General features: G+C 46.8%; 9 protein-coding genes across 9 annotated transcripts; 5 read left to right on the top strand and 4 right to left on the bottom strand.

Annotated features, from left to right (window-relative positions):
* Nucleotides 1–430: 430 nt before the first annotated feature.
* BGW36DRAFT_288238 (chromate transporter-domain-containing protein) lies at nt 431–2,188 on the bottom strand (the record flags this gene model as incomplete). The annotated part of the gene is made up of 4 exons (XM_046210560.1): nt 431–1,059; nt 1,120–1,703; nt 1,758–1,879; nt 1,934–2,188. The coding sequence occupies 4 exons, from the start codon at nt 2,186–2,188 to the stop codon at nt 431–433; spliced, it is 1,590 nt and encodes a 529-aa protein (XP_046076963.1).
* A 312-nt stretch (nt 2,189–2,500) lies between these two features.
* Nucleotides 2,501–4,183, bottom strand: BGW36DRAFT_444501 (uncharacterized protein; the record flags this gene model as incomplete). Its single annotated transcript, XM_046221646.1, has 3 exons — nt 2,501–3,553; nt 3,767–3,856; nt 3,909–4,183. The coding sequence occupies 3 exons, from the start codon at nt 4,181–4,183 to the stop codon at nt 2,962–2,964; spliced, it is 957 nt and encodes a 318-aa protein (XP_046076962.1). The 3' UTR covers nt 2,501–2,961.
* Nucleotides 4,184–4,476: 293 nt separating this feature from the next.
* On the top strand, nt 4,477–6,244 carry BGW36DRAFT_93987 (uncharacterized protein). Its single transcript, XM_046222715.1, has 5 exons — nt 4,477–4,759; nt 4,840–4,918; nt 4,993–5,199; nt 5,251–5,347; nt 5,397–6,244. Exons 1-5 carry the CDS (start codon nt 4,599–4,601, stop codon nt 5,855–5,857), a joined length of 1,005 nt encoding a protein of 334 aa, XP_046076961.1. The 5' UTR covers nt 4,477–4,598; the 3' UTR covers nt 5,858–6,244.
* A 675-nt stretch (nt 6,245–6,919) lies between these two features.
* Nucleotides 6,920–8,502, top strand: BGW36DRAFT_423481 (major facilitator superfamily domain-containing protein; the record flags this gene model as incomplete). The annotated part of the gene is made up of 3 exons (XM_046219839.1): nt 6,920–7,081; nt 7,135–7,485; nt 7,579–8,502. The coding sequence occupies 3 exons, from the start codon at nt 6,920–6,922 to the stop codon at nt 8,500–8,502; spliced, it is 1,437 nt and encodes a 478-aa protein (XP_046076960.1).
* An 85-nt stretch (nt 8,503–8,587) lies between these two features.
* On the bottom strand, nt 8,588–10,233 carry BGW36DRAFT_94050 (uncharacterized protein). The gene is made up of 2 exons (XM_046222717.1): nt 10,227–10,233; nt 8,588–10,168 (listed from the first exon to the last, which is right to left on the bottom strand). Exon 2 carries the CDS (start codon nt 10,015–10,017, stop codon nt 8,674–8,676), a length of 1,344 nt encoding a protein of 447 aa, XP_046076959.1. The 5' UTR covers nt 10,018–10,168; nt 10,227–10,233; the 3' UTR covers nt 8,588–8,673.
* BGW36DRAFT_93991 (uncharacterized protein) lies at nt 10,109–11,269 on the top strand. The gene is made up of 2 exons (XM_046222716.1): nt 10,109–10,956; nt 11,019–11,269. The coding sequence occupies exon 1, from the start codon at nt 10,200–10,202 to the stop codon at nt 10,773–10,775; it is 576 nt and encodes a 191-aa protein (XP_046076958.1). The 5' UTR covers nt 10,109–10,199; the 3' UTR covers nt 10,776–10,956; nt 11,019–11,269.
* Nucleotides 11,270–12,028: 759 nt separating this feature from the next.
* On the bottom strand, nt 12,029–14,663 carry BGW36DRAFT_370250 (flavin-binding monooxygenase). Its single transcript, XM_046215229.1, has 7 exons — nt 13,947–14,663; nt 13,681–13,893; nt 13,459–13,616; nt 13,303–13,398; nt 13,102–13,238; nt 12,676–13,042; nt 12,029–12,580 (listed from the first exon to the last, which is right to left on the bottom strand). The coding sequence occupies exons 1-7, from the start codon at nt 14,330–14,332 to the stop codon at nt 12,111–12,113; spliced, it is 1,827 nt and encodes a 608-aa protein (XP_046076957.1). The 5' UTR covers nt 14,333–14,663; the 3' UTR covers nt 12,029–12,110.
* A 1,033-nt stretch (nt 14,664–15,696) lies between these two features.
* On the top strand, nt 15,697–17,468 carry BGW36DRAFT_335006 (major facilitator superfamily transporter allantoate; the record flags this gene model as incomplete). Its single annotated transcript, XM_046212921.1, has 2 exons — nt 15,697–15,959; nt 16,017–17,468. The coding sequence occupies 2 exons, from the start codon at nt 15,697–15,699 to the stop codon at nt 17,221–17,223; spliced, it is 1,470 nt and encodes a 489-aa protein (XP_046076956.1). The 3' UTR covers nt 17,224–17,468.
* A 606-nt stretch (nt 17,469–18,074) lies between these two features.
* On the top strand, nt 18,075–19,198 carry BGW36DRAFT_288726 (uncharacterized protein; the record flags this gene model as incomplete). Its single annotated transcript, XM_046210608.1, has 2 exons — nt 18,075–18,137; nt 18,194–19,198. The coding sequence occupies 2 exons, from the start codon at nt 18,075–18,077 to the stop codon at nt 19,196–19,198; spliced, it is 1,068 nt and encodes a 355-aa protein (XP_046076955.1).
* Between the last annotated feature and the right edge of the window lie 3,273 nt (nt 19,199–22,471).

The following is a 22,471-nucleotide window of genomic DNA, read 5'->3' as shown; positions in this document are numbered from 1 at the left end:
AGATAGATAGAATTCATTGATGAGATTCATCCTACTTTACATACCTACGCCGGACTAAATTGAAGCTAGGGACAATGGTAGAAAGGTGGACCTTATTGCCACAGACACATATATATGCACAAGTATTGATTTTATTAGATAATATATTATACTAAGTTAAAGGTTAGCCATTTGCTAAGATGAGAAAACAAGCCCAGTAGAAGGCTCGCGTGTCCTTGCGTGGCAATGATTGTGAAGTCAGCCCGGTAGTTGGAATCTACGCGTCGTCGAGGTAACCCACTCACGCCCACAATTGTTCTCTTCCTCTCCCTCCGGTCGGTTCAGGGCATTTCAGAAACAAGTGGTATGGTATCTTTCATGACTAACCGCATTATGTTTCTTGTATTCTATTCATATCGGCCATTATACAGATTTCACTACTAATACACCCCTACCGCCCCACGGCTCCGTACCAGCATAAACCAAGTATAGCACCAATAATAATCGACACAGCGGGAGGCAATCGGAACCACGCGTTGCCTGCGTACGACACAGTCGTGACGACTAACCACCACGGCTCATTTGCTAGACTTTGTCCAGCGTTATTGGCCGGCGTCAAGTAGCCAATCTGCCATAGCCGGTAAACAGCAGTAAACACTAAGCCAATCGCAGTAGCATTGACGCCTCTCAGGAAACGAGTCACAGATCTCCTCTTCCGCAACACGCTCCAGAAACTCTGGACTGCGACAGCCAGTGTAATTCCGGGCACAAAAATACCCAGCCAGCCTAGAAAGGCGCCAAAGACAGTTGGGAATTGCGAATGCTGTAGGGCTAACGACCCTAAAAAGACAGCGAAGTTGAAGTTGGGTCCCGGAAAGGCTTGGATAATGGCCAGGCCAATTAGAAAGTCACGACTAGAAACCCAGCCTGGACCAACGACGTAAGAGCGAAGGAGCGGGATCACAACTGGGCCTCCACCGAAAATCACAGTCCCAGCGAGGTACATGCTAGCGAATAGATCAAGTGGGAGCGGAGGAGGGGCCAGTTTAGCTCTAGCGACAAGGATTGCGATGAACGAGGCTATTTCAAACATTAGTTCTGGGTGATACTACTGTTGCAGTTTTAGGGTACAGAATATACCAAAGAAGATAGTTAGGATAGCAAGCCCAGTCCGAATCCGAATACCATATTTCGGTGATGATCGACTCACCCCCGTTCCGGTCGACTGTATCGGGTTCAATAAAGCCCCCGAGCACTGCGGTGGGGTTCCATTGTGGTTGACTCTCCTCGATCGTATTATCGGTTCATTCCGCTCCACTTCTTGTCCGGGTGGTGGGATGGACTCTATCACCATAGAGTTTGTATTCGCCTCCTCAGAACCTGCTGGACGTCCATGCCTGTTCTTCCAAGCAATCCTCATCCCCTGTATCTGAGAATACAGCCACCCATCCCAAATAGCTATAACAAAACCGCCAATAAGCATCAATACCGGAAAGAACCATAGAGCGTTATAACAAAGACCTGCACATGCACCCCAAATAACAAGGATGCGGGAAATATTGTCTTGAATTGCTTTCTCCGAGAGCTGCACAGCAGAAACAGCGACAATGCCGACGGTCGCAGCGTTGAGCCCCGAGAGCAGAGCGTAGACTGGGCCAGGGAGAGATTGGCTAACGTTTTGGATACCAATTGAGAGGCAATACATGCCGATTGCACCCGGGAGACTACCGCACAGTTAATAGGGTGGTTATACAGAAAAGTGTTGCAGACCCTCTCACCTCCAGAGCAGAAATGCCATAATCGCCGGAAAGACTCCAGCATGAAGCAGAGTGAGACAGAATAGCATTTTTGTGCTGCCTGGACCAGGAAGGCCTTGACAGATGGCGAAGAGTTCCTGATACTATGCAGGTGTTAAGAAAAAAAAGCTAAGAAAGATATATATAGGCAGTCAAACAGTCTGCTCATCTACCCATTTCTCTTTCCCCCCCTTCCCTTCCACGAATCTGCCATGGAGAATTTGGAAATGTACAGGAGGACCTCCGAATGCAGTGAATCCCAAATCCCATGTACGGAGAAAGACGTCAATCATGCGGCGAGCGACGGAATTTTCACTGCGGTTTTGCTGCTCGGATTCGGTGTGGCGGCGCCATTTTTGCTTTAACGAGCGAATGGACCCGACATATCGTGAGAGAGGGGCAGGGAGTAGCATATTGGAAATCCTAGTGATCAGATTGTAAACTTGACAGCTAAAGACACCCCAAAGAGCTCAAGGAGCTTAGCACTTTAAAGGTTGGCAGGTATCTGTCATTGGTGACTAGTGATTGGCCACAAGACCTCTTAGCACTAGTTAGTGGCACCCCATGGCAGGAATTTGATTGCTGATTGGCAGAGAGCTATGATTATCTTGTATGCTACTACTGTACCAATTAGTGAGGCTAAAATCAAAGTGAGAAAAAAAAGCGGAAACTAAACAAAGCTTCCCGCAGAAAATTGTGGCGACTAGTTAGTTATATGGATTTAGCTGCCTCCCTCTGCTTTCCTGAGACCGCAGTGGCTGGCCAGAAAAGACCAATAAGACCAACGAGATCCTTCCATGCGGCAGTTAGCGAACTCAAATATGAAAGCAGCAATCCATGGGTGGAAAAGGCAAATGGATTTGTCTCTTCTTTGAAAGGAATTGTTTAAAACCATACCTGAACTGCATTAAACATTGTGGCTACCCTCGGTCTCGACATCAAAACCGCCATATTATGAAAGGGAATCTTCCCTACTGTCAAAAGACTTCTTCAATAAGGATGTTCATATCTCTTGGCGCCGCGTTGGACGAGATAACATAGTCGAGGCGAAGTGGTGGAAGTCACTCAATGTCCATGCCTCTTTCCTGGCAATTGTATAGCCGTCGGATACAACCCTTGGATACAACCCTTGAAGCAGAAGATAATTTTGAAGAGTCTGGGGTCCTGGTCATCGGGTAACAAGTATTTAATCTTCTGTATCTCTGATTCCGGGCTGAGTTGCGCTCCGGCAGATTGCCGCTACATGACACGACTGGACAGTGTTGTCACTATTCCCATCGTTTACTTTAGCGTCGACATCTGTAAACAGCTTCTCATCACTATGTATGAGAAGGAATGTACTTTTTCGAGAGAGATATTTGCATACAATATCGAACTGAGGGCATCCCTTAAGTAACGGCCAACTAACAGCTAGTTGTCTCAGATCGGACAGCTCCGTGCGACTGTTGAACTTTTTAACCATCGCGAAAGGGTAGATGTGGGCAGCGGCGATTTCAAAGTCACTAGTTAGGATGCAGCGCTCTGCTATCTCTAACTTGAGACTTTTTGGATCAATCAGCGGCGTTTGGTTATAACTAAAAAGGAGTAGAAACATACATCTATTTTGGCCTTTCCAGAACGCCCATCTAGCCATGGCTTGGTCAGCTTTGGGGTCGGGTTCTAAGTCGAGATCGAAGTTGAGGTCAAGCCCTGTGCATCTCTGGAGACGACAGAAGACGATGTCGCGGAAGCGGCTGATGTGGAAATGGCTAACTTTGGACACTAGGTACGAGGAAGCCCTATATTTCAAGTCAGTCTAGGAATTAAATCCCTAAAAAGAACAGAAAGAGCAGACGTACAAGCTGGCAGTAATTTACTGAGATCTTGGTTCCGAAACGAAGATAGAACAGTGGGCAGAGCAAGTAGGATTGGACGGGGATGGCAGAACAGCGCCTTTTTTGTCTTGCAAACGAAGCTATACAACGTCATTGACATCAGGGCCAGGCACCTACGACCACGCGTTGCCTAGACGCAGGAACAGCCCTCTAGGATTAAGTATTGGTGCGTAATGATTATATGAGATCCTCACTAATTGTTGAGTGCTAGAATGTAGTAAGTGTATTATACTCGTCGAGGTGTAGGAAGAACACTTACATACTGGTATGTAATAATGGTGGCATTAGTACGCCAAGATAGATAAGTAACCGAGACATGAAACAAAGAGCTTGAATGAGTGCCCAGCCATAGGTCCTCGCCCAGCAGCTGTTCCGTTTCCGTGTACTCTCATTATTTCCTCTTTCGGCACCGCAGAGGCAGTAACAATCGGGCTCTTTGGAGGAGGAATTTAGAGTCTGTATTGATCCTTCTGTAGGCCATCCAGTTGAGTAAATTAGCCAGAACGTAGCAGCCGAACGCGACACATGTAACATTATGGATTATTACTAGTAGTATATTCCATTCTACCAATAGACATCCGGATTTCCGGGTCAATTATTTGGAATTGCAACGCGTTCCTTTCTCCGTGGCGTTTTGGCGCGTAATATTGGGTATTTCGAACCTATCCCAAAAACGCTTAGTGCCAAATTGACGATCGAAAAACCACTACACCAAAAAGGGGTCCCCTCATTAGTGAGGGTAATTAATCTGGTATTTATTGGCCGACACGAATCTTCCGACAAGGCTGCAACTACTAGCAGTCTTCCAGTCTTTCATGCCCAAGACCTGCCACTGTAGAATTTTTCATGCCCAAGCCCCGTCACTGTAAAGCCCGTCATTTAATACTTCACGTCTTGAATGTAACACGGCGCGATAGCATCCGAACTTCTGAGATTCCGAGCTTCCGATATGGAACCTGTAAACGTGTTCGACTTTTTGGTCGAGGACACGCCAGATCAGAAGGATGTCGATTTGCAACGTATCACCCGGCTCATAAAACCAAAGGGTCCTTTCCTCGGATGGCGCGCCAAAGTACCAATTTCGGAAAGAGTCTCAACGGTATATCAAATGTATGACAAATTCTTTTCAGATGAGAGAAATATGCATGTAATGTCAACGCTAACCAGTGCGATCACATGTGTAAATGAAGCTATTCCCAACCGAATATTAACACTATTGAATCTGCATTGTCCATCGAAAGAACAGCGTTCCTTCAAGCCGAACGGAAGGTACGTTTCCTTGCGATTCGTTGAGGTTGTAGCGCGACGTGAATCATAAATTGATCATTTCGTTCCGAATACAGAAGGACTACGATAAATCTATCAAGGGAGGACCCGCCAATATCCAAGAAACTCGAACCCAAAATAAGGGCCATTCGGATCGAAGGGAGCCTTGGGGACGGGCAGAGGGTGATGGCACGCCAGCAATAGTCCGTCGTACACTTAACCCACGAACAAAATCACCGAGGCCTATTCTGAGCCCTGACTTGGCAGGGACAGACCTGGAAGAGGTATCAAATGTCTAACGTCTGACTGCGTACTTCACACTTATGCTTTCTTAGGGCGCTGAAACTGTCCTCCAAAGAAAACCTCTGTCTCCTTGGGTGGTCGAAAAAAGAGATACCACTGTGAAGCAAGAAAAAAAACGTTGGTCAAAATGTGAGATATAAAGTGACTCAAAATGCTTTCACTGTACTGACGCTTGTAGCCGCCACAACGAAAGCGATTGGTAGCTCCAATTCCCGATCTCCCCTTACCTTCGACATACAGGAAGCCTTAGATGACTATGAGTCAGAGATTAGATCTAAATCAGATCCTTACAGTGAGAGGAATAATAGTGGCACACCATCTCGTCGTCAGAACCATCGCGATACGAGGATTACCGTAAAGGTTCTAAAGACTACTTCGCATGAAGCATCAGCCAAGCCGGCCATTCCTTCAACAAACGAACCAACGTCCTTCTTATTGTCCGTCAAAAGAACAATATCTGAAGACTGCACCCAAGTCCATGGAACCGAGCCCCCACTGAAGCTTCACTGCCTTGAGGTAGAATCCAGGCGACGAACAGCGCTGCGGCTTGACCATCTCAAAAGGGTTTCTTCAACTTCTAACCTTCTGACGAGGAACGGCACAAGGGAACTAGATGGACCGAAAACCCTATATCTGTAACCCGGGTGTGTCCTCTTATTATATGCACGAAACGTCGCCTCTTACGATTATCTGTCTATGCATCTTCGCAGTTATTCCTAACAAATCGTTATGTCGAGGACATAGTTATTTTTTCGTTGGAATTCTATCGCTACTAGATTTCCTGATCATATCAACTTCGATATTTGGCGGGGAAAGGATCCGCTGGGTCAACCATCGTCGATGGCGAAGAAAACCGCTACCTTCTCGACAAGGTTTGCAATGCGCTAATACCACTACGGTGCTCCACTGGAATGCAGATGTATTGGGTGTGAACTTTCTCGAATTCAAACCGAGCGTTTTCCCACGCTTGACCTTGACAACAGAGAGCGGCCTATAACGCTAGGTGAGAAACGGGAGAAGAGGTTCTGTTATCCATTCGGAAGTGGATGGCACTTATTCCCTGACCAGTTCTTTAGCCTTCCTGAAATATTCGGGACTCTAGCGGCTTTGATACTAGGGTTCGAAATAACTGATCCACAAGGTGTCGAAGTGCAAGTTCTGCGAATGGAGATGATGAACATAGGCCAAACAACAGCTGGACCGCAAGGTGCAGTGATACTGGCCGGGAAGATTCGTCGAATGGAGAGATGCGAGGATGTACAGTGTTCATTCAACAGTGAATACACAATTTCATCTGATTTTCAAGATTACTACGGGGTTCAACCCGTTCAGTTAGTATTCATTCAAAGATTATAACTACCAACATTCTATTTCTTCATCCTATTTCTTCATCGCCTCAAAACGGCTACAAACATGATGCCCACGAGAAACAAGTCTCCACCCTCTGGTCGCAAAGCAACGCCAACTGGTGCATCAATGGCCGAAGCTCCACTCAGAGATCGGCCCGTGGAGAACAATCTCTCCTATCTTATCAACAATCAAAAATTAGTGATATCCACACCGATGACTGATTGCCTGCCGACCGGCCGATGCCGGCGGTGTATTAGTTCGGCAAGCCGACGCAGAGCGTTCTCTCTCTTTGATTTGATATCCATTCCAGTATGAAACATACGAGAGCCATAACGAGAATTAAATCAAAAAATGACAGAAGCCAACGGTGCTATCGCCGTGGCTGAGATCTCTCTATCGCATAATCCAACGGGACCGGAGATGGAAAAAAATTGTGTTGCAGATGAAAGTGCACCAGCACACAAGCCCTACCGCCCTACAAAATTTCAAAGCAATATCACTATTCTGAGCTGCGTAAATATTTCTCAGGAAGAAAACTGAATTCCTCGCTGATTATGTTTCTCTAGTATATTGCGAATTTTAGCGACGGTTATCAAAATTCCTTGGCTAATCCAACCAATGTTATATTCAATAAGTTACTAGGTAAATCAGGTTACCCAGCCGAAATGCAGACGCGGATCAGTAACTCCCTCCTTATCGGGGCCATCCTGGGTATTGTTGCCATGGGTTATGTATCAGACATGTCATCGCGGCGTGTCAGTCTTCTGCTTACATCTGCGTTGGTAACAATCAGCACATTAATGGCGACTTTGGCCCTTCAAGTACACCCTTCTCGAAATATGCTATGGTATTTTGTCATTGTCCGGGGAATTTGTGGGTTTGGCGTTGGAGGGGAATGTCCCCCAGTGCGGCAGCAGGTTTGGAAGAGTCTGACGACGTGCGTTTCTACCAGGCATTCAATTAAATGCCCTTTTCTATTCGGTATTATTACAATACTGATACTTATACAGTTTAAACACCGTTACCGAGGTCCCATATTTGTCTCTTTTACCACACTAATGGCAACCCTCGCCGCACCCGTGCAAATGATTATCTACCTCATCTGCCTGAAAGCTAGCAACAATAACTTCCCAGTCACATTTCATGCTCTATACTCCATTGGCACCATCATTCCTCTGTTCATTATGATACTACGGTTCTTCATGACCGACTCGACGCTGTTTCACAATTCGAATTTTAAGCACCAACACCGGCCTCTTCGATTCTACTGGCTACTTGTACGGCGTTATTGGCGAGTCATGTTTACCACCTCATTGGCATTCTTCTTGTACGATTTCATCAACTTCCCAAACAGTATTATGAGCAGCACCATAATTTCGTCTCTCGTTAAAGACGGCGATGTGCAAGAAACTGCCATTTGGCAAGTCATTCTCACCGCTCTCCCCGTCCCTGGAGTGGTAATCGGTGCATGGCTTTCGAATATAATCGGCCGCCGCAACACTGGCATCGTTGGATTTGCAGGCTACGTTGTTTTCGGCTTCATTATTGGTGGAACCTATTCTAAGCTGTCCCAACACATCGCCGCATTCGTTGTGATGTACGGTTTGCTCCAGGCCTCGGGTCATTTAGGGCCCGGTGCCACTATTGGGTTGATTTCGTCAGAGGCGTTTCCTACAGCAATGCGTGGCATGGGATATAGCGTGGCTACAGCGTTTGGAAGGACCGGAGCTGCCGTGGGTACGGAGTGTTTTATGCCACTGGAGCAGGCAGCAGGGAAGAGTGCAACGTTCTATCTGGCAGGAGCCGTGGCTGTTTTGGGTATGATCGTGTATTGGGTTTTACCCGAGAGCGGGGAGAAGAATTTGGAAGAGGAGGACAGGAAGCTGGAATTGTACCTGGAGGAGAATGGGTTTGGAATGAGGGGTAAAAGTTAATAAGGCTACATATCATCCATTCTGAAATGGTAACCCATCGACAGGGATTGTCGTGGTCAGTTCTTTTGAGATAATAGTAGCAGGAGGGGCGAAATTAGTCCCAGTTTCTGAAAAGACGGTGGTCCTGTCGGTGGTCCCCATGTGAATAAGCCATCCAGCCCAGACAAGATGTCATGACTGATCGCCAGTAGATATCACTTCGAGTACCATCGCCATCGCCCGGCCCACCGCCCACACGTTTCTCTCGTTGCAGCTTTGAATCATGAGTATAATGAACTTACGCTCAAAAACCTTAGGATCCTCAGTCAATTCCAAGAGACCCAGTTGCTCCAGGTTCCTAGTTGCCAGAAGCGTCCGCTTGTTCTTGAGGTGAATCGCCAGCGCGTCTTTGACAGCACTATAGATAACATGCGCTGGATCAAAGCTTTTTGCCGAGGAGAATGTACCCAGGACGGCGCGCTCATGGATGTCTGTTATTGCGAGCCTGAGAACCCGGTAGAGATCTAGCAGGACCCTGAAGCCCAAGACACTGATCCACGGGGCTTCTCTCATGGCTTTTTGCGCGTCCGCGCCCCACATAGCGTTCATGACATTCATCAGCTCCTCAAATATGAGCAGGAAGCCATGGTCACTAAAGGTACTGGATTTTTTGAAGATGTTTCTCGACCTCCGCCCGAGAACTTGATTTCCAAGAGAAAGATGTACGGCTGTCGCGAACGCGGCGGTGATTTCGGTATCCACAATGCCAGAAATGAGAAGGTCGTCTGGGATGCAAAGGCTAACCTTGGTCACCCAACAAACCAACTCGACCGCATCCCACAGCCCATCCCCTTGGCCGTATGTATTCAAAACGTTCTGATCAGCACTCCTGAGGCCCAGGATAACATTCAACGCCGATGAGATCTGACTGTTTTGCACGTGTGTTAACATGTGGAACGGAGACGGGTTGGCAGGATTGGGGGGTAGCTGATAGAGATAGTGCGTGAAGCCACGGACGAGCCGGTAAATGTTCGCCGTGACACAGAAGAGGGCAAAAGGTGACGACGAAAGGGATCGTAAGAGTGGCTCTGGTGGTGCATCAGACAACAATGACTGCGTAACCAGGAAAACCGACTTCACGATGAGTCCTCGGTCGCTCATGCGACCGTCCATACCCTGGTAGGTAGAAGCCTCCTCGACTATTTGCTTCCACCATTCCTCCGCAGTGTTCGCTTCCCAAGATTGTGTCGACCAAGGCAGGTCCCACACGATTTCGAGAGGTGAGATTTCCGGTCTTGTGTTACATGCGAGAACCAGCTGGAAATCGATTACGGAGACCCCATACAGACCAAGCTTCAGGGACTCCTCGTCGACGAAGGAGCGCCAGGCTTCTTGTAACTCTACAGGCCCTAGCGACATCCCCGAGTCCAGCTCCTGTCTCCATGCGGAGTAGTAGTAGCCGTAGATGTGTTGATGGGCCATGCCAGTTTCTCGGATATACTTTTCGAGTAACAGATTAGTCAGGCCCGTAGACATGCTCACTATGGAGAATGCTCACGCTGATAAGTCGGCTCAAAATTTGGCGGCTCTGGGCAAATCTCTCCGCCGCGAAAGCACCGTATATGACACAAAGTAACAATGCCTGGATAATCCAGTTCTCTTTCCATCGCCCTTGGTCTGAGATCGCCTAGATGGTGTAGGGTTTAGTCGCAGAGCATATGTTAGCTTATGATAGGGCCGCATACTGTTCCTTGGAGGCTTGTTACGCTGGCTTCCCAGAGCTGATTGCTCTGCCAGTGTGCAGCACTAACTTCGACCGCGGAGTCTGTCCGGCAACGGTAGAGGTTCCCGATTGCGACTACGATGTTTGCCAATGGCTTCGAAGTCGATGCCAGAGAGAAGGTTGGTCGATGCAGGACTGGAAACGTCTGGTGGAAATTCGCAAAGTAGGCCGTGACACAGAGTGCAGTGGCCTCTTCGGAAAGACTAGAGACCCGTGCTCTCAGAAAGGGACGTCGAGGCCTCGTGACGAGGATTCTACTTACAAGGACGATTGGGGCATTGGATTTGAGGTCTGCGGAGCTGATAGCAGTGGCTCAGTCACCGGTGGTAACGCTTGTATAGAGCTAGGCTTTCTGGTTTCCGTAGTCAGGCTCTCGGATGCCGCACGAATGTGTGTGCACCTCGCCTTTCTTAATGTCCGGCGCCCGTCACATCGTTCTCGATGCCGCTTGCAGATGTCCCTAGAACGAGAAGGTCATTGTCAGAGTGCACTCTCTCGAGAAGTGCTCTAGTGCCAGCATTCGTACCTCCTGCTGAAGACTGCGTGACATAGCGGGCATTCAAAGTTCTTAGATCCGGAGGTGCTATGACCTGTGCTAGTCAGGACTCTCTTTGGGATGCCATGAGCATACTGCCAAAAAAAAGGGAGACGAACGTGTTCTCTTGTGGCGCTCCAGATTTTCCTGTGAACATGTCAGTTAAAATGCCAAGAGCGCCTAGCCCCCTGGGTTGAAACTGACACTTCTCGTGAATAGTTGCGAGCAAAAGGGACAGCCAAAGGGTTGTGAGCTACTCATGTTGTGTCCAATAAGTTCGATGCTGAAATCGTCGTCTCATTCACCAGCACTCGTACCATATGCTGCCAGGAGGTCCAGCACCGTAACCCGAGGGCTATCTGTCCCTTCTTAGTCCCCGAGGATATCCAGGAGCGGGGTTTCGAACACTATCTCTGCCTGCAGCCAACTATTACCTCCGTTACTCGTGCGCCCCGACCCCACCAAGAGCCACTTATCAGCAGGCCTTATTGATAAGGGAGGACTTATGCAAAGGCTCAGTGCTAATCGCATCTTCCATAGAGACTGTTTTATCCGCGATCTCGGGGGCATCTGCTGAGCGTTGCCCTGCAAACTTGCCTAGGTAAACACCTTCCTCCTGTCTTTTTTTTTTCTCTACAAAGGCCCCCCATGATGTCCGCTCTGCCGTGCGTATGTTATGTTAAAAACGGGTCGAACCGAGCTTCTTAGTGGGCTTTGGTGCAGCTTTTGGGACTGGAACAACGAGGCATGGCGATTAAGCGACTAAACCAATGTTGAATTTGTATGGGTAATCCGCACTCAGTTATTGAGTGCAATTAGGGGGAATTTACGAGGTTATACACTCCCCAATATAGTGTTTATTTATGTTAATTCTCTGACGTTTCTAATGAGAGAGATGTACCCTATATTGGAGATTTACAGCCTCTCTTATTAATATGTCGCAGCTTTCGATTGGCTATTGCAAAGTGATCCAAAGTCTTCCTAAGTCTTCTGGAATTATCCCAAATTATCTAACAATTAATTGCCTACGTGTGGAGTTCTAAATTTACACAACTTTTACTAGTAACTTTGGCCCATTTAGGAAAGACCTTGGACAGCCCAAGCAGGATTTTCGTCCATACAATATTTGTGCACTCTTGGCTCCTATTAGCACCTACGTATTCTAGTGTCAGTTCAGCCTGGTAAGACTTGGCTTCAACCCACTGTCTCTGACATGTGACAGCAAACAAGTGTATTTTGAGTAGAAAGTGGTATATATTGCTTCTAAACGGTCATGACTCATCCCTACTTAGCTCCGCTGGATTGGCCATTTTACAAATGTAGGAACTCTTTAATGTCTTCGTCCTTATACTGCGGCTGCTTATCTACACCGTTCAGCAGCCCGAGATACCAGCTTAGGTCGTGCCCATCAAACTCGCGCTCAGTAAATCCGTTACCAAAGTAATAGAACCTGTTCCTGTTGGCTCGGGTCAGGCGGTAGTCCTCCCATCTCGGGGTCCTCATTGCATCGAAAAAGTGGATTCGGGAGCCAGGCCACATCATGACCTCTCCCTTGACACTGCCCTGCTTGAACCACGAGTTGCACGATCCGCTCCAGGCAGTTCTTGGCAGGAAGTCCCGGCGATGCTCGGCAAAGTCGGCCACAGCCTCTTCAGTCGGCTCAAAGGCCGTGATCCACTCGTCAGACATCTTCTCGATGATCTGCATAAAGTGCTTGCCGAGCAGCTCCATGACTGGGAGGATGCTTCCATGACCGTAGACGCCAAAAGGTCCATTGAAGACTTGTGCCGTTCCGTCAGTGAAAAGAAAGGAAAAACAGAAAAAGAAAATAGATTTCAACTCGGTGGTCGGGAAAGGATGGGCGCAGTGCACTCACTGAGGTAGTTTGGAAAATGTGGGACAGATATCGATAGATAAGTGCTCGAAGCCTCCTTCCATTCATCGCTTAGGTTGCGTCCGCCACGGCCTATTGTGGGATATCGCGGCTTCCATGTGACGTCAAATCCGGTAGCACAGACGATGATGTCGACCTCGTGCGCCGTGCCATCCTCAGATACGATTCCGTCTGCGGTAATTCTCTTGATCTCGCCACTGATGAAATCGACGTTATCCTCGCAGAGGGCTTCAATGAAGCCATTTCCGGGAGTCGGCCGTCTACAGCCAATATCGTAGCTCTTGGGAATAAGGTGCTCTGCAATCTCTGGCTTCTTAGCGGACTTCCTCCTCATCTCCTTTTCGGCAAACTGCATAGCGTGTCAGTGCGGTGCCCGAGTCTAAAAATATATCCGTGTTGGCACTGTACCTCTCGGGCTTCTTTCTGTTCCTCTGTGCCGTTCAAGATGAGCCTGAACCTTCCGTTGAGTTCTGATTCGATGTTTTTTCGGTACATCAGGTATCGCTCCGGGTTATTCTTCATAATCTCCCTCTGCTCCTCGTTGTCTACGTGACGATATACTAGGTAAGTGTGCCTGTCGTTAATCAAAACTATACAGAAGTAGCTCACATTTGAAGTTGGTGCCTTTCGGTCCGGCAAATCTCTGTCCAAAGCCTGCCGTGATCCAAGTAGTACTTCTGATGAAAGCCTTAAGATTCTTAACGACTGAAACTTAAACGTTAGCGTCCATCTTTCTCTCAGTATAGACACTTGAGCGGAATATACTGGGCTGGAGAGCTGGAATGATTTGGATTCCAGAAGATCCTGCACCAATGACAGCAATTGTCTTATTTTTGAAGTCTACGCTCTCGTCCCAGTTAGCGCTGTGCATCATGGGGCCCTTGAATGTTTCCCGTCCCTCGATCTCCGGCCATTTCCACTTGCTAGTTGGAAACAGTTAGCCACAATCTCTAACAAAACCGGGGAGAAGGGAGGGGGGTGCCATACTTCAGGACACCCGTGGCGTTCAAAAGGACGTTGCACTCGTCTTCAAAGACTTCATCCGGCTTGTCCACTCTTTGCACCCGCACACGCCAAGTCTGAGACTCTTCCTGCCAGAAGCATCCCGTGACTAGGTGGTTGACACGGCAATACTTGAGCAGGTCGAAGTCTTTCGCAACCTTCAAAAAGTACTGGTGGATCTCGCGAGCTCCGGAATAGCTTTGAGTGTTCAGTAGGCTGCAGCCAACAAGTCTCCAACCGGGGTCACTCACAATGTGGTCCATTCTGGGGAAGGAGCCCAGGAGAACTGGTAGCAAACTGAAGGGATGTCACAGGCGCATCCTGGATAACGATTCTCATACCACGTCCCGCCGATGACGGGATTCTTATCGTAGCAAACGTAATCGATGTCGAGGTTGCTCTTGTTAACTTCGTGCCCAAAGTTCAATGCGCTGGCACCCGCACCAATAGCAATAACCTTTATCTTCCTGGGCTTGCGAAGAGGCTCCTCTTTGATCTTGTACGGGATCTTGTCTGCAGGGGCTAGGCTAGTGTAGAAGTCGTTGTTTGGATCGACAACAATTTCTTGTGCAGTGGTCACTACGCTCTTGGTGAGTGGTTTTACCGTCTTGACGGCAGCACTGTTTATAGCAGACATGGCGTTATCCAAGTACAACAAGACTTTGTTGATTTTAGAACTGCGTTTAGACGATGTGAGAAGTTATTGGTAAATGTAGTTACTGGCTTTGAGCTAACATATGATTCTTAAACAATATCTGTCCACCATTAATGTTCAAGGAGCACAGAGAAGCTGCAGAGGGAGGGATTTCCACGGAGCTCCACTGCACAATCTGACAGCGAAGGGCCCACGGAACGAGGTAAGCTGGGTAGCATGTGCTCCGGTGGATGCAAAGGTCGATATCTCCAAGGCCAAATGGCCCGTACAACAGTAGTACATGACTTATCGGAACTAGTTCGGCACGTTTGTCGATTTTGAGGTATTGTCAACACATAGCTTCGGCTAGTATCCGCCTGGGAAGTCAGCGTCCGCCGCCGCCGCCGCCTCCGCCTCCACATCGCCTGGCTTTGTACGCGTTAGAACAAATTGAGCTTAGTGGCAAATTCGCTTGGATTGAGATACAGGCCTGAGTTGCAAAGAACTCATCTATCTAGACGGACTTGTATGCGAATTTACACTAATATTTGTCATTTGGGCATTTCGAATCCTTTCCCAATTTGCTTAGTGCCAGCTCAGGGTTCGCGTTAAGCATCATTGCGATATATCTCCTCCGCCTCCACCTCCACCTCCACCAAGCTAGGAGCCCATTACTGCGGTTCATGCTGATTGCTGTGACCAATCCCACGAAATCCTCTCTCCACACACGTTCTAGTCCCTACTCTCAACATGTTTTAAGCTACAACCCCAAGAGCTCTCCCCGCAAGCACGGCAACCCCCTCCTTTTGGCCATGGCCTTTTCCCGGGTTAGAGTGAAGCCTTCGCATCTTAGGCCACTCCTTTCATGTCCTGATGAAGTCGAGAGCGAGATCGTAGATGCTAGCTTATCATGAATAGCTCCTTTGCTTGCTCATGCCGTGGCCAAGTGGAGCAGTGCGATTAGACTTTACCTGAACGCTGATAGGTAAGCACGACTCCGGTCGTCTAGTCGAGATAAGGTGCTGTAATGAGATGCATCTCTAGGATTTATACGCCGCCCAGGACTCCAGATTTCGAATATATCTCATTGACTTGTCATCATCCATGAGCTGCACCGAAGGTATTCCGCACTGCGAGCCGGCACCTTTGACATTATCTAGCTGTTTGATCCGATGCTAGTGTCTTCGGTTCTATAATTCGCGACTCAAGCAGCTGCTCCATCATTTGCTTCTAAGTCGCAGGTCACAATGACCACAGACAACACTCCCGAGGTGGCCCCGACGGCCGGTACGCCTGTAGAGAAGTTCGCTATTGAACCCGCTATGGTGTCCACAGAGCTATCTGCAGTCTGTTCTATCAAAGTGGATATGAACGACTCGAACCTCGACCCGGCTCTCAAGGCCACCGGCGGTGCGATCAGGGAAGTCTCTGCAGAAGCAAGTGCGCGTGTCTTAAAGAAGATTGACAGGCATTTGCTCCCCCTCATGTGCTGGATCTATATGGTCCAGTTTGCCGATAAATCCAGTCTCAACTACTCGTCGCTAATGGGTATCAAAGGCGACACCCATCTCACCGGGTACCAGTACAGTTGGCTAGGAAGCATCTTCTATGCAGGCTATATCTTCTGGGAGTGCGTATCCCCCATATCCTACTCACCACGACGAAGAGATCACTAACCAGCTTGCAGGTTTCCAACCACCTATCTCTTCCGCCGGCTTCCCGTCGGCAAGTATCTGTCCATCAACATTGTGCTTTGGGGGGCGGTCTTGGCCTGCCACGCTGCGACTTCCAACTGGGCTGGTCTCATGACCACACGGTGCATCTTGGGTGTCTTTGAAGCCACCATCACACCAGGGTTCGTTGTCATCACGTCGATGTGGTATAAGCAGAATGAGCAGGCCCGTCGTATGGGTTACTGGCTTGGCTGCAATGGCGTCGCGTCTATTATCGGTTCCCTCATCGCTTACGGCCTCTCGGCTGTTACGACCTCGGCTCTGGCCCCTTGGAAGATTCTCTTCCTCTTATTTGGCCTGGCCACTGTCGTTACTGGCGTTTTTTATCTATGGTATATGCCCGACAATCAACTGAATGCCAAGTTTCTTAACGAGGAGGAGAGAGTCATTGCCATCGAACGGATTCGAGATAACTTCCAGGGTATTGGGAACCGTGTCTGGAAGTGGGAGCAGTTCTGGGAAGCTATGCGTGACCCCCGTACCTGGCTCTACGGCCTTTACTCTCTGATCATGAATATTCCTAACGGGGGCAACACCACTTTTGGAGGTGTCATCATTAACTCGTTCGGCTTCGATTCGCGCACCTCGCTACTTCTTAGCGCTCCAGCCGGCGCTGTTGATCTCGGCAGCAAACTATTCTTCCCCTACCTCTCGGACCGCTTTATGGACCGGACCCTGTTCTCTGGCATCGCCATCCTCTTCGCCATGCTAGGTGGCATCCTTATGATTGTCATTCCACTCGAGCACCGGGGCCCGCTCCTTTTCGGCTACTATCTGATCGCCACAGCTGGCGCGTCATGGTGTCTCGTTATGGTCCTTATCTCTAATAATACACTCGGCTATACTAAGAAGGTTACCGTCAATAGCGTCCAAATCATCTGCTACGCCGCTGGTAACTGGATCGGCCCGCAGACCTTCCGCAGCAGCGATGCTCCCGAGTACCGGACTGGCAAGACCATAATTGCATGCCTCTATGGGGTGACAGCCCTCGTCCTCCTGACCATTCGCCTCGTCAATATCCGAGAAAACAAGCGCCGCGATAAGCTTCAGACCCGGTCGTGCGTCGACTTGAATGACCCCGAAGTCAAAGCTGAGATCGAGAGGTCAAAATTCATGGACTTGACGGATTATCAGCAACCCCACTTCCGATATGTCCTGTAAAGCCACTGCAGCACTTGGCGACACAGATAGGTTTTGGTCAGTACCCCGAGGTAGAGATGTGGTGGCTCGGGAAAGAATCGTTAGTCGTATTACGTCGCGTTATATGATATCATTTTTGTCATTCTGTTCTTTGAATGGTTCAGGCTAGTGCAACACGCACCGCTGTTCAACAGCTGACACACATTTGGCCACCTGGCCGTATCAGCCACCCTGTACCTAGATATACTGCAATATATGAATGCGAGCACGTCTCATCTGAGTCCCTTTCTAGCCGCCCCCATCGATGTAATACTGCCTTTAGCAATAATGTATCGCGGACGAACCGTAATCCTGTCAACGAGCTGGATCAGGCTAGCACGGCCTTGGACCCAATGTTGAGGGAAGCTGAGAGTAATATCTTTCCTATATTAGCCTACCGTCGAAGCGTTGCTTTATTCGGCCCTGGGTATACTATTATTCAGTTTCGAACAAATTTCTTTTGCTATTATTAGTATAATAAATAGTGCTTTGAATATTAACTTTACAGAACTCTCTAGTTGTCAGTAGAATATCTTCTATAATCTCCAATCTGGCGAGTGACCACTTTGACAATATAAAGGCGGGGGGTCGGCTGGCCGGTGAAGGGACTAGGGCTTGGACCTCCCTATAGTCCGGCGTGCCCATGGATCGATTTGGCGCCAAAAGCGTACACCCAAGTTAGGTAGACCTCGCCTCCCGTATTAGTACTCCGCATGAGCCCTCCATAAGTCTTTTTGTACCCGAGCCCAATTACGTCGCCGGTTAATGGAGAAATCTGAAATGCAAATATTCAAAACTGGCCAAGAGGGCCGTGATTGCTCCTGCAGAGCACTATGCATTTTGATTTCAGCCGCAGTGCGGCCACGAGCTACAGCCCGGAATCTGTCCTGATTATTGTATGGCTCCTTTTTCAGCCATGCTGCTGTAAGCGCTCTAACATACGTTTTCACAGGTTTGCTCGACTTTAGCACTATACAATGCTTTTGAACTCCTTGCTCTTATTATCACGACCGTTAAGAGGCGTAAGGGTCTCTACTTTTGGAGTATATTTCTCGCATCATTGGGAGTGATTCCCTACACCGTAGGTTGGATACTCGTCTACTTCAAGCCCACTATCGCTTATGTCGGCATGATAATCGACAGCATCGGCTGGGTTATGCTGGTCTCGGGTCAATCTGTCGTCCTGTATTCGCGATTACATCTCGTACTCAACAGTGCCAAAATACTCCGCGCTGTCCTCTGGATGATTATCTGTAACGGTATTCTCTGGCACACCTCTATTACTATTCTCCTATTCGGTTCCACATACAGTCCGTCCCAGAGCAGAAGTGGCTTCAACGGCGTGTACAATGTCATGGAGAAAGTCCAATTATCCTTCTTTTGCCTCCAAGAGTTCATTATCTCCGGTCTATACATATGGGCCGCGGTGGATATCCTCAGGACGGCGTTCGGCAATAAGAGACGATTCACATGGCAGCTTTTTAGCATCAACGTATTGATAATAGCCATGGATATCGCGATTCTCGTGGTCGAATACATGAGTTACTTCGTGTGGGAGCAAGAACTCAAAGTTGTCATATACTCTATAAAGCTCAAGCTCGAGTTTGCGATCCTGAGTGAGCTGGTCAAATTTGTGCAACATCATGGAGACGCTAATTCCATATCTACTTTGCCACGTCACATTTCTGGTGCTGTAGAGCCATCTGCTGCCCGGCAGCGCACAAAACACGGGAGAGCCCGTTCCCCAAGCTTCCCGGAGACGATGCACGTAGAAGAGTCTCTATTCAACGCTGCGGTGTCTTTAAGACCAGAGACGTCAAACTACCAGGAGAGTGAGAATAGTCAGATTAGGGTCAGAACGACGGCAGATATAGAAGACTGTTCCATAGATCTCGGGGATCGTAGGACCATGCGCCACCTCTACGACGACGCGGTTCGGCAGATATCGAGATCATAGACTGCGTCTTGATACCGCTGTCACCACTTTTTCACATTTCGAATCATACCTACGATAGTCGGAAGGCAGCCAAGTTCTAGCCCTATCCGTTGACACACTCAATGTCCAAAGCTCCCACCCATTGTAACATTTTCAATGTTGAACTTTCTCTATTTCTAAAGGTCCCAGGCTATATATAGAAGCTATCTGCTGGGTCTCTTCATTCGCCTGCAGAGCATTGATTTACCACCTAGTGATGTCGCCTGAGCACTCCCCCGGGGGGGTGGGTGGTTCTATCAGGGCTTCCCACGCTATAATGATAAGCTTATAGTCTGATATCATGGGCTTATCTTTATCAATTTCCCAGGCCTGCAAAGGCCCTAAAGCCAGTGAGGGCAATACTAAGTTGACAATTGACACTCCTTCGGTCTGCTAATACCGGGTAGCTTAGCTTCCTCTGGGGTGTTATTAATATATAAGGAGTGCCTGTCAATAAGTCGTTCTAGAGGCTCAGTATTGATTTGTGATGGGGCCTAAGCATTCTAAATCGATTTATGAGCGTTAAAATCATCCACTTTTAAGTACCTACCTACTATGAGAGACTATTAATATGCATTCTTAATAGTTCATTAGTGTTTGGATGAGGCCCCCTGCTAGTAGTAGCTAGCCTTAACCTATATATTATAACAGTTGATGATTCTCATGTATCTAGGCGTCTGTCCACTAATTATGGGGGGTTTCTCTATATCTAGGGCTTTCAAATAGGGATGATCTACTAAATCAGTGCGATTCTCAACCTAAATAGCATCTACAAGGTCTTTGCAGACTGTTATAAGCACTCGTTAGTCCCTTTTATCCCTTCTTGGCTAGTAAAAAGGGTAGCTTAGATAAGAAAAGTCATTAAGGATATAAGGCTTATGTAGGCATATAATATCTATATGTTCTTTTATCCTGGTCTCCAGAGCCCCTAGAGTGGTGGGTATGTATGGTCACAGTTATGCTGAATTATTATAATATTTATAGGGGGCTCTAGAGGGGGTTATTCTTGGTAATGCCGCTCTGGGCTTTCCACTTAGGGTGGGATAGTGGTATAATGAATAGTTGTACATATATTATTACTACCATCATTTAACTATACAACTGGCTATAGAAGCTTTATATTCTAGAATATTATTGATATCTTTCTTTAGAATTTATGTGTTAGTAGATTGATTAGAATATGGATGCCATTTAGACATACACTGGTTGTTGTTGTTGTTGTTGTTGTTGTTGTTGTTTGTGAGGCGGTTACTGGAAAGCAGGTAAACATTGGGATTTATTGGTCGAACGTAGGGCTTGGTTAGATATAGACTGATTGCTGACCTGTGGCATATATGGCTGCAGGTGTAGATTATATAGTGTCTCAGCTAGCTAGTGTTTTGATAGTGGCGCTATGAGGTTCTCTGAAGGTGCCTTAGAGGTGCTAAAAGGTTATAGACCTTTTATAATATGTAGAGTCTTACATTATTTCTTCTTTTAATGGAATCAGTGTTTCTGAGCTGATTCTAGGGTATGTGGCGGATTAGAGATGATCTGATAGGTGATGGTTTGGTGTTAGTATAGCTATACTATATGCTGATTGTTGTGTATATTACTTAGTAGGTAGATAAATGGGTCTATCACTATATGCTGCACTCATGTTATTATTATTATGAATATTTATCTGTTTGTTATATCTTTAGAAATTTTTTTTTTTTTATAATATTATTCTGCCTAGTGTATTATCTCTTTATATGATTTTTTTATTTTTTTAGTCCTGTGTTGTCTTTGTGTGAGTAAGTGAGGCTATATGTATGTATATGTATATGTTTATGGATTTATCTTTTTATGTGCTTATATATGTGTCTATTAGGGAGTCTAGTATTAATATGGAATAGTGTCTCGCCATCTATGTAGAGGTTTGTGTGTCTGTGTGTTTGCCCATGTGTTGTCTCTCTCTGTCTATTTTTTCTTGTTCTTTTTGGAGGATGAGATTGTCTTCTTATTTGTGAGGTGGGATAAGAAAGTAACTGATATTATTTGTAATACTCTTATGAACTAAGGTTGGCTGATAGAAGAATAGAGCTTTTTGTGCCTGTTTGTTACTCGCGCTTGTTTGGTTTTCTTTGTGCGTTCTTTGCCTGCTTTTGTGTCTTGTATTTTCTTGTTTGTGCCTACATCTTGTATTTTTTTGTCTATGTGTTGCTCGCCTGCCTACCATGCTTGCTCTGCCCTCTGCTTAAAGTCTATTATGTCTCTATGGTTTTATGGATATAAGGGCCTTTTGCCCTGCTAATGATGCCTTTGGGCCCTTGATAATGAGTCTGATCTTGTCTGTGGCAGTGCAGTTGTTGGCCTCTATGTGTGTTGTAAGCACTTAAAAAAGTCTATAGCCAATTATAAAATAGTAAGTGTCCTTTTTTATGTATATTATTATCTGCTTAGCCTGTTTAGATATTTAATTTTATATATTGAATGTCTTTTCCTTATATATCTGAATGCTCTATTCTACACGTTTAGATGTTTATTAATAGATTATAGATGTTAACTGAATAAGAGTCTTTTGCTCATAAGATAGTTGGAAAGATGCACTCTCAGTTTAAGGATTGGGAGGAGGTTGTTATAAGTCTTAATATAGCTATATACTGTTAATAGGCTTCTTAGTCAGCCGACTATCTTGGAGAGTCAGTTAGTGCAATCTCTATATAATAGACTGAGTCTATGCTCATGTTGGGTGTTCTTAATTGGGGGAGTGAACATCTATTAGCTTGTTATAGCGTTTTAGAGTCTCTGTTCAATGTAAATCAAGCAGCTAGGCCGGATACCTTTATAGATCTCTATGGTTTATGCGGCTTATCCGCTCTCAGTTACAGGGATTTGATAGGATTAATACCTGTGTAGAATGACTGCTTTATGTATCTGGTTCGTTGTGTGTCTAAGGCATAGTGCAATCTGGACAATTATGTTTGGGTTTTTTATGGATAGTTCTTTTTGCTTGACCTTCAGATATTAAGATTTGTTGGGTCTTCGGATATTATAATATCTTTAATGCATTTTTTAAGGCTTCTTTTATGAATGTGTTTAGATTTCTCTTTGGGGATTTAGGTTTTTAGTTTAGCTTTTTGTATTATAGATGTGGCCTATAGGCCTAATTTTAAGAGTTATTCTTTTTTGGTCTCTTCCTCTGTGTCTAATATATAGCTTTCCTATGATAGACCTTTTAACCTTATGTTTAAGATAAATATCTAGGGCTTTAATATCTTATAAAGTCTCTAC

Source organism: Talaromyces proteolyticus (assembly GCF_021365285.1).
Source record: "Talaromyces proteolyticus strain PMI_201 chromosome Unknown BGW36scaffold_2, whole genome shotgun sequence".
NCBI lineage: Eukaryota > Fungi > Ascomycota > Eurotiomycetes > Eurotiales > Trichocomaceae > Talaromyces > Talaromyces proteolyticus.
The sequence above is the reverse complement of the archived record's forward strand: the minus strand, read 5'-3'. Positions and strand labels throughout refer to the sequence as shown.

Coding starts and splice junctions, on each gene's coding strand:
- BGW36DRAFT_370250 (XM_046215229.1), bottom strand. CDS start 14,332: ATGTCTGCTATAAACAGTGCTGCCGTCAAGACGGTAAAACCACTCACC. Junction 13,894..13,946: donor TCCCCAGAATGGACCACATT/GTGAGTGACCCC, acceptor GAACACTCAAAG/CTATTCCGGAGCTCGCGAGA. Junction 13,399..13,458: donor CATTCCAGCTCTCCAGCCCA/GTATATTCCGCT, acceptor TTTAAGTTTCAG/TCGTTAAGAATCTTAAGGCT.
- BGW36DRAFT_94050 (XM_046222717.1), bottom strand. CDS start 10,017: ATGTCTACGGGCCTGACTAATCTGTTACTCGAAAAGTATATCCGAGAA.
- BGW36DRAFT_93987 (XM_046222715.1), top strand. CDS start 4,599: ATGGAACCTGTAAACGTGTTCGACTTTTTGGTCGAGGACACGCCAGAT. Junction 4,919..4,992: donor TCCTTCAAGCCGAACGGAAG/GTACGTTTCCTT, acceptor TTCCGAATACAG/AAGGACTACGATAAATCTAT. Junction 5,200..5,250: donor CAGGGACAGACCTGGAAGAG/GTATCAAATGTC, acceptor ATGCTTTCTTAG/GGCGCTGAAACTGTCCTCCA.
- BGW36DRAFT_93991 (XM_046222716.1), top strand. CDS start 10,200: ATGTTAGCTTATGATAGGGCCGCATACTGTTCCTTGGAGGCTTGTTAC.